At 45.7% G+C, this 9,965-nt stretch overlaps 1 protein-coding gene across 1 annotated transcript in view; it reads left to right on the top strand.

Moving 5' to 3' along the window:
• Positions 1–9,483, top strand: part of LOC102384222 (DNA-directed RNA polymerases I and III subunit RPAC2-like) — a 10,795-nt gene extending 1,312 nt beyond the window's left edge. The window contains exons 2-5 of the mRNA XM_025213854.1: positions 6,060–6,157; positions 7,223–7,299; positions 8,205–8,287; positions 9,162–9,483. Of these exons, the coding sequence (XP_025069639.1) occupies positions 6,060–6,157; positions 7,223–7,299; positions 8,205–8,287; positions 9,162–9,209 (306 nt within the window). The 3' untranslated portion in view covers positions 9,210–9,483. The remainder of the gene's footprint in view (positions 1–6,059; positions 6,158–7,222; positions 7,300–8,204; positions 8,288–9,161) is intronic.
• Positions 9,484–9,965: the final 482 nt, after the last annotated feature.

The following is a 9,965-nucleotide window of genomic DNA, read 5'->3' as shown; positions in this document are numbered from 1 at the left end:
GGAGGGTGACTACCCGCAGAAGCCGGCAGCAGTGTCAACAGCGGCCAATCTCAGGGAGGGCACATGCCCTATGAGTCGCCTATGCTAGAGCTTGCCCCAGGTGATCAGTTTGATGACCATCAAAACTTTCTTGTGGTGGATATTTGCCCAGCACTCTAGCCAAGAGGTTCTCAACCTTTTTAGACACAAAGCGCCCTCATTAAACTCAAGGCTGTGTTCAGTTTTGGGCACCCCATTACAGAAGGGATGTGGACGAACTGGAGCGAGTCCAGCGGAGAGCAACAAAAATGGTGAGGGGGCTGAGGGACATGATTTAGGAAGAAAGACTGAGGGAACTGGGCTTATTTAATCTAGAGAAGAGAAAACATGGGGTGGGGGGGAGGATTTAATAGCAGCCTTCAACTACCTCAAGGAGGGTTTGAAGGAGGATGGAGCTGGACTCTTCTCAGTGGTGGTAGGTGACAGAACAAGGATCAATGGTCTCAAGTTGCAGCAAGGGAAGTTTAGGTTAGATATTTGGAAGAATTTTTCTCACTAGGAAGGTAGTAAAACACTGGAACAGGTTACCCAGAGAGGTAGAGGAAGCTCCATCCTTGGAGATTATCAAAACCTAGCTAGACAAAGCCTTGGTTGGGATGATCTAGTTGGGGATAGTCCTGCTTTGAGCAGGGGGTTGGACTAGATGTCCTCCTGAGGTCCCTTCCAACCTTCATTTTGTATTATTCTAAGGAATTGCTTGGAAAATGCCTCAGCTTTCACTCTTTTTTACTCCTGGTTGAGAATCATTGCTGTAGACAGACACATGTTGGCAAGATTGTTCACCTCAGTGGCAGGACATCTAACAGTTGTGTTTTTGCTGTTGAACCCAGCTTCTTTTCTTATTTTAACTCAGTGGGCACCAGCAAGATAAGCCCCGAAACCTCCTAGTGCCACTCCAATCTCCTTCCCAGCCTAATCTGTTGCTCTGCTTTCTGCTTCCTTCACTATGTTCGCTGCCTGATTTGCTGCTTTGCTTTTTGCTTCCTGCCCTGTCTGTCTCTGTGCTGCCTGTCCCCTCCCTGATGTACTACATGCCACACACAGGCTTACCATGCCACACAGGTTGGCTGCTCCTGCTTTTGAACTGTTGTAACTTGTTGCTCCCATAAAAGGCACGAGGTGGCAGCAGAGCCTGTAGTTGCTGTGTTGGCAGTCCTTTACCAGTACCTTGCTTGCTGAGCAGGCAGTAATTTATTACTCTCTGCATGGCTTTGCTAGTGGGAAGGGGGCAGCCAAAATGTAAGTAGCTGTATCAGGGAAACAACTGGTTTCTTCCAGTAGTGTCTGGTTTTCATTGAATGGTTTTCAAAAGAAACAATAGTCAGTGATTGTTCTTACAGAAGGCCTGATCCTGCAGATCTCTCCTCACGAGTCGCTGTTGCTCATGCAGTCGCTGCAATTTATTGCCAGTGGGCTGTGGAGAGAAGAAAGAGACTGAGGCAGCCAACCACATGTTGTGATCTCCAGTGGCCAGATGTTATGCAGACCTGTATGTAATAAAATAAAGAAAGGGGACTGAGCTTGGTGGCTTGGTGAAAGTTAGCAGGGCATCTAGGATCAGACATAGACCCTGTTTCCTAACTAATCACTCTTTTTTACTTGCATACAAGATAACTTGTGGTTAAATTGACCTTTCAGATTTCCCAACATGAACCCAGGTAAAGACAAGTGGTTCATAAAGATACCTTGTCTAGCCAGTCTGATCTCTCTGTGCAGTGCTAATGCATCCATCACTGCGGTATCTGGGCACCAAGCATAATGTTAAATAATTCATAATCATAAATCACAACCCCTCTAAGCAGGGCAATCTTTTATATGATGAGAGGTTGCGGCGATTAAGATAGCTTAGCCAGAAGAGGCTAATCATGCCTGAAGCATGGGCTGTCAGGATTGAGGGCTAAATCCTGATCTCACTGGAGGGGATACCTTGAATAATCTAAGGAGGGATGAGGGTCTTTTCTGTCTCTAACATCTTTTGGGAGCTGGAGAAGGCTTGATTGATTTGTGCATTTTAGATTATAAAAGCTCCTGATAAAACACATTGGTTATTCCCTTATTCTGTTGTTCAAGGACCAGTAGCTGAAATGAATAGCAAGTAAATGTATAACAGAATATTGCTGCATGTAGGAAATAGAATTCCCCACTCCAGGAGGGAGAGGAGATTTTCAAGTGAATAGTGTGGAATGATTTCTAAATGGGCTGGATAACTTGACACCATTAGGTGTAGTCCACGCTCTATTGTGTCCATGGTTATCTGACTCCCTTTGGAAAGACTCACTGAATGCGCTCGGACAACTGAAATTGTTTGGATAAGTGAAATTGCAGGCTCTTGTTGTTAGCATGCGTAATTCCTCATACAATGCATAATATAAAACCATACTGAATGTAATCCTAGAGATATTAAATAGAGTAAAGCTTAAAGAAGAATTTGTTATGTAACACTGGGTTACAAAGTTGCTCTTTGGATGAGGAGGATGGACCATTCAGCTTTCTTCTGGCAGAACTTCAGTTCTCCTCACCCAGCTCTGATGTGTCCACAGGCAAAGCTCCTACATGGTGGCAGAACCCTCCTTTTTGGCAGCAGAATTGCACCACATCTGCCAATGAGGCTTCTGCCATGTAGTCCCTGCACTCCCCCCTTCTTCCCCTGGTTGCCATGGTCCCTTCAGCAGCTGTTGCCCTCTCTGGGTGCACGTCCTTTGGTGGGCCAGCTGCTGAGTGGAGCCATGTGGGGCTGCCAGAAGCATGTGGATGTGCATGTCTTCTAGTGGCAGAGCAAGGGGAGTATGGGCAAGCCCTTAAAAGCTTAGAGAAATCCCGCTTTGTGCCTCAGGGCACAAACTGGTTGCTGTGAGGCCCAGAAAGCAGTCGTCCTGTGCAGAGCACAGTACAGTTTAAGAGGTATGCTATCTGAAGGAAGGGTGTTTGCCTTCTACCACATCATCAGGTAATGGCCACTGCCATAGGTGGATGCCTGACAAGATGGACCTATGGTCTAATCAGCTTTGACAAAACTTGCATTCCTGTGGAGACCCGGAAATATATCAAAGGGATCTCTGTGGAAAATGGGAGAGAAAATCAAGGTTCTGTGAACTAGACAGGTTCAGCACAGCATGTTCCCTGCAGTTGCTTGAAACTGTGGGCCTCTGGCTTTTATCTGCTGGATCAATGCACTAGTTTCTCACAGTGCAGTAGGTACACAGAAAAGCTAAATTCACTGTAGTGTCTTGCCTGAATTATTGGCTTCTCCATCTGCTTCAAGAACTCTGGCCTGGGCTCCCTCAGTCACTGGACTGAGCATGCATTTCACATGTAGTATGCATAACCCTGTTGTGGTGTTAAAATAATCATTGATACATCTGATGCAGTGAGAGCACTTTGTAAAGTGATGTCACTGACAGCAGTCTGTTAAATTCATGGTAGTTCCATTTTAAAATCCTGTTTCTCCAGCATTTATCACTGAGTTTCAAAGATTTGTTCTGGAAGACCATGTATATATTTTGGCATAGGAGAGCTCAGTTTATCCCTAATGACAAGAAGGATGGTCTTATGGGAAAGCACTAAATCAGGGCTCAAGAGATGTGGGTTCAGTGACAAGCTTTGTTACAGATTCCCTGTGTGACTGGACTGACCATTAAATTCCTCATTGCCTCAATTTTCCATCTGTAAAACAGGCATAATAATCTTCCTCTTCTCCCATCCTTTGTTGGGTTTGAACCGTTTGGGGCAGAAGTCAACTCTCACCACATGTCCATTCATTACCCAAAACATTAGGGCTTAGATCATGTTTAGGGACTCTGAGCCCTTTCTCTTCTTTTTAGGCCCCTTTGCAAGGCTCATCTGTTTTCTCCCACTCCTTGCAAAAGGGTGGGTTGAAGAGCAATGTGATAAACTGACAAGGGAAGTTGATTAGAGAGAAGGGACTGGCTTAAATGGGCTGCTTACACCCTGACAGCTGGGACTGGGTTTGTGAAGGACAGGCAATTAGAGCTTGTTCTTCATTTTGGTGCAGTTCAAAGGTGACACAGGTACCTGCAACCTTAGAAAAAAGGGCTTTTGGCTATTGATCTACACTAATAATGTCATTACTCTCTTACAAGTCTTTATAGCCATATAGGGCTAGACTGGGAAAAATACCCATGGCTTTCAGGGAAAAATGGGAGGGGAGGGCATTAGGCCTTAGGACTGCAGGAGGAGGCTGGGAGTCGGCTTGTTTCTCACCAGTGTTACCAGTTCCCCAGCTGGCCTATGCCTGTGGTGCTCAACCTTTTTCCCCAGGGTCAGACATAGGTCTGACTATGTCTAGATGGTGGTTCCGATCCAGTGCCTGGGGCCAGTGCAGCAGCCACCATTCGGCCATATGGAGGGGGGTGAGGAAGAGACTGGCCTGAGCCCAGCCCTGCTGTGGGATGGGGGGGCTTCACCCAGCTCTGAGAGGGTAGGGGGAGAAAGGGACTTGGCATCAGCCCAGCCCTGCAAGGGAAAATGGGGCAGTCTTAAGGGGGGACGGGGAAGGAAGGGGCATGGCCCATCCCAACCCTGTAGGGAGAAAGGGGTGCAGCCTGGCTCTAACTGGGCACTACGGGGCTTGGGGTTTGGGAATTTGGCAGGTGTGAGGGTTGCCATATTAATGGCCACTGCTTCCCTGCTGCCAAATTTCTGGACCTGTGGAGAGTCCTGCAGGCCAGGTGCAGTGGCTCCACAGGCCGTATTTGGCCTATGGGCTGGAGGTTGAGCACCCCTGGCCTATGATAAGTCATTTATGTCTTGTTATTCTATTCCAATGAAGTTTCTTCTATCAAGTTCAGGTAGGCTTCCTGCCTTAGTTTCCTCTTCCATAAAACTGAAGATATTTCTCTTCCCTTTTGAGAGGGAGGAGTTTTGAGGCTTTATTTATTGACAGTTGTGAAGTGCTGTAAAAATGCTGATGAAAGGGGCTCTGTAAATACAAAGAATGTATTGTAATCGTAATGTTGTTGTTGAGTCACACCACCAGGAGTTGCTGGGCTTTCTGAATTCTGTAGTCTAGCAGACCTTAGCTATCGGTCTCCTTCTCTGACAAAACAGCACGTAATTTGCCCTCTTTTTATAACATCAAGTATGCTTCTTGTAATACCTGCTTTGGAAGACTATTGTAACTTTTGGGCGTCATTGTGTGATGGGAAATGAAGGGGATTGTGAAACTTCTGGAGTGACCTGAGATTGGGTTGTGGGTAGGATGTGAAAGATCAGTGCTTTGTAGCCTTGGCTCCACACTTAACCTTGAAGCATCTCTCTGAGGCACAGAGAGGAAATGATTGGGGATGTCTGGGCTCATCAGGCTCCACAGCAGCTATACTTAGCCTGAAGAGAGGTCAGAGGCACAGCAGTGAGCTGATGGCTGGAAGATTAATTAGGTGCTTTGTTGGGTTTGGAAACAATCCCAAACCCAAACCGGCCTTATTGGAGCTTTTAGCACTTGGTGCAGTTGCCAGGTGTCTGAACAAAAAGTGCTGGGAAGATTATGAATCGACTCCTGTGCACAGCCTGGCAGAGCACCTCAAGATCTGCTGGTGTTAGTGGAAGATGAAAGCACTTAGCTTCTCACAGGATCATTCCTAGTGTATGAACATGCACACTCCCACTGTTTTCCATAGGCCTAGATTTTGTCCGGAGAGTCCACATTTTACTTTGCCCCATTGAAAAGCAAACTTTCTCTCATGATTTTTCATGTTGCCCAGGTGCTTCCACTCTGAACTGAGCTGGAATGGGTTAGATGCATGTGACTCTGCTTTGAGAAGGGACTCAGACTAGATGACTTCATCAGGTCCTTTTCTAGCCCTGTTTTTCTATGATTCTCTCCTTTTCATTGTGGAATCATTCTGATAGGGATCCAAATGAACTGTGCTCTTTGTGCTCAGTTGTGTGCAATTTCTCTAATATAGGCCCAGCCCTAGTTGCTTCAGAGGGGGTCTTCAGTCAGCTGAGACATAACCATACATTTGTGATCTTCTTGGTTTTTCTTTTTTTATCGGTGGCAGGTCCAGGCAGAAGGGACAGATGGAGACTGTGTCACATTTGTGTTGCATGATGAGGACCACACACTTGGCAACTCTCTCCGTTACATGATCATGAAGAAGTAAGTGGAGTCCTTAGAACTAGTACAATGTCAGGGCAAAATGCCCTGTCTCCTCTGTAACTAGCTTCTAATATCCGACATCATCAAGCTGCTTTGTCACTGGATGAATACTACAAAACTGTGTCCACACATATTGATTGGGTCCTTTAAATAAGTGCACTTTGACTGCCCTGTGTCTCCTTTGGAATTAGTGTCTACAGGAAGGGTAATAGGAAAAGCCAGTGTTCGGGTGTTAGAGAAGCTAATTTTGCACTTGCAAATGCCAGGTTTTTTTGCACTGGGAGCCAGATTCTTATGCTTCATCAGTCAGAAAACAGGAAAAGGCTTATCTGGGTCAGGCAATTACTATTTGCGAGGAGCTCCCAGTTAAAAAATTATACCTCTAAAATTGTTAGAGGAGAACTTTATTTTGTGGATAATTTCAAATGACAACATGCAATAGTCATCTGAGCTGCTCACAGACAAATTGCCTTCAGCAAAATAACAATAAGCTATTCACTGGGAATTACATTCTGTACTCTGTACAGTGTTCTCTGAATGCAGCCTCTGGGGCAGGAGGACAGATGTCAGTTGGACCTGCAGCACAAAAAAGGGAGAAGTCTTGGCCAAGAGAGCAAAGAAAATCCTTAAAGTGGCCAATGACCCTCAGGACACCAGGGATTCAGCTGCAGGAAATAGCTGAGGAGTTCAGATCCCTGACTGCCATTCCCCCACTTTCAATCGTTCTTTACGTGTCCTAAGGCCAGGGTGACAACTTGAGTGGTCCCGGGCTCTGGTTGTATGCCCCAGTCAGACCATAAATTTCATTCACATAGTGACTTTAGCAGGGGTGCATGAACTTGCTTCCATATCCATCCCATCTTAGAATCCACTGCACCTGATAAGTCACCTGCTCTTCTGCATGCTCAAGTCAAGGGCTGGGTGTGAAAACCGATTGCTATAGGAACATATGGAGTTGGGTCTGAGCAGCTATATTGATTTCAGTAGTACCTTAAAATTGTACATCTCCACAGTTGGCTCTGAGAGTCCACCAGTGCTTCATCTCTGCCTTTCTCTGCCCCATAGCCCTGAAGTGGAGTTCTGTGGTTATTGCATCACTCATCCCTCTGAAAGCAAAATTAACTTCAGGATCCAGACCAGAGGTATGGTGTAGTTAGGTTTCCTTTGGGCCTGTAGTAGTTGTTTTGTTGCAGTTCCCCTTGTCATGTTAGATCCTGACATCGGGAATCTTCATAATGGAGGAGAAAAAGTCTTTATATTCCCCCTCTGGGCATCCTTGATCCCACCTCCTCTGCCAGGCAGCTACAGCTCCTATCCTCCTTCTCCCAGCTGGGAGAGCAGGCAGGGAAGCAGCTACCTGAACTGTGAATGCAGTTCTGAGAGGTAGTGATAGAGCTGGTTTCTCTCTGCAGTCCTGCAGCACAGAGGTGTCCTCTGCAGGAACGTGGTGACCTGGGGAACAGCAAGGTCAAGACTTTGCTTAGCCCTGGACATTCAACCTGGTATCATCACCACCCCCCCCCACAATTTGCTTCTTGAGGTGTCCTCTTCCTAGTTAGATCCTTAGACAGGATTCAGCTTCAGGAAACCAAAGATGCAGTAGTTTATAGAGCTGGATGGGCCTATATTGCAGGCTAAAGAAGAGTAAAGTATTAAATGTGGCCCGTGGTATGGGACCTTTTTTTGTGCAGTATTGTACATTCCCCAGAATCTGCATTGATGCCTTCAGGGCTTGCTAGGAGCTGTACCTGCCATTGCAAGAGTAAGGTTGGTAAGATTCTCCATTACCACTGTTCAGTAGCTTCTGATATTATTAATTGTAAGAATATTATCCAAACCTTTTAAAACCTTAGCTAAGATATAATGTATAATGTGCCTGCTGATGCACTGGGAATTGGCCCAGATCCTTACCTTATCATGAGGTCTGCTAAAGAGGTCTTTGGTCATGTCATTACACACCTGGGCTAGCCTCCCTGGTCCCCTGATGCAGCCAGTCAAGCCCCACCCATGTTTGATGAATGTTGGATTTTTTTTTCTTCTTCTGAAGGGGGGATCCCAGCTGTTGAGCCATTCCGGAAAGGGCTGACGGATTTGATGGATGTCTGCCACCATGTGCTCAACACATTTGAGGTGAGGTCACTGTTCCACATTGAGAAGATTCTGGGCCCCTTCCCTCTCTTGGAGAAGTAACTAACTATGTCAGTTGACAGACAGAGGATCACATTTTCACCCAAGGATCTTGGTAGTTAAACGTTTTCCAAGTGAGTCCTGCCTTGCTCTCCCGGTGAGATCAGTTAATACATGGAAATAGTGTGGTATTGTAGCTAGAGCAACAGTGAGGAGTCAAGAGACTTGAGTTCCCTGACCAACCTTTAATTGCTGCCTGCCCTTAGGGAAATCCTGTCGTCTCTTTCTGATTTTGTTTGCCTACCTGTAAAATCGTCCTTCACCATTTTACCAAGATAGGCTTCATTGGCAATAAACTGGGAACTGGAATCTGCTCAACCTTTGCTCACCCCTTCCCCAAAGTGAATGGACTTAAGATCTGCAGAGGAAGGGTCCAGTTCTGTCTGTTCCTGTTGAAGTCGCTGACAGTAGTGACAGCAGCTTCAGCGGGAACAGGAGTGGGGACTAGGTTCTGAATGAGCTCCCAAGGCAGTTGGCAAGACATCTGTATCAATAGACTGGCTGATCCTGAGGCCAGGAGATGCAGCTCAGCCTTCCCAGCAGTGATTGCATGTTATAATGAGAAATAAAACAACCATTTCTTGGAGCAACTTAAGCTTGTGAATCTCTTTTCCCACCACGAGACCCACATTGATCCTCTGCTGTTTACAAGTGGGAGCTCCAGCTAAGCAAAAATGTTGCCCTTTTCCTTTCCCCTTGTCTTAGGTGATGTGTTATGAATCAGAGGTTCACATGAAGAACATGGTGTGTGGGGTTGCCTTCCTTTTAATTAAACAATCGTATGCCTGTGACATTCATTTTCTGTTCTCTTTTGTAGGCGAGCGTGAAGGAATACAAGGCCCAGAAGGAGACAGAAATGGATTAGCCCCATCAGACAGATGTGTGTGTATATAGGGCTTATTTATGCTTAATGGGAAGAGGTTTATTTTTTATGGCAGTTCTGAAGACGACCCTGCAGTTTTTCTAATAAACAGTATAGAGCACAGACCACACCACGTTCCACTCCATTCGAATTCAACATGGATATGGGAAAAAAGAGTTTCTGCGGGCCTGATTCTGATGTCCTCTGTGTTGTTTTTATTCCCTCATTTTTCCCTATGTCAGGGAGAATAAAATTAAGCTCAGTGCATTTGCAGATAGAACAGTTACGTCATTTCTTTCTTCCTTTAACCTGTAGGAACCTGAAGTCGTATTCCCACATGAATCCATATTCCTAACATCTAGCAGGGCAGGGAGCTGCAGCCCTTATTGTGCTCCAGGTATTACTGTTGCCATAAGAAACAAGATTCCAGCTCAGATGTCAGACACATGTAGGGTTTGCACTGAGCCAAAAGCACATCTGCAAGCTTTACTAGTACTTCTCAGCTAAACCCAGCAGCTTGTGCAGAAATTGAGGGGTTTCTTTGTTAAAACAAAATGAGTAAAGAAAAGATTCTAGATCTTACTGTTACTCAGAAAATACCTTGCATGAAAATAGAAGTGTTGGTGTATGCCTGAGTCATCAGATGAAATATGTGCTGTGTGTGACTCTCTGCTTGAGCCAGATGAATGAAACATCTTGCTGGGTTTTATCCAGTAAGGTACAGCTCACCTGCATCTCCCAAATTTCTAAGATACTGAA

Source organism: Alligator sinensis, unplaced genomic scaffold, assembly GCF_000455745.1.
Source record: "Alligator sinensis unplaced genomic scaffold, ASM45574v1 scaffold27_1, whole genome shotgun sequence".
Lineage (NCBI taxonomy): Eukaryota > Metazoa > Chordata > Crocodylia > Alligatoridae > Alligator > Alligator sinensis.
The sequence above is the reverse complement of the archived record's forward strand: the minus strand, read 5'-3'. Positions and strand labels throughout refer to the sequence as shown.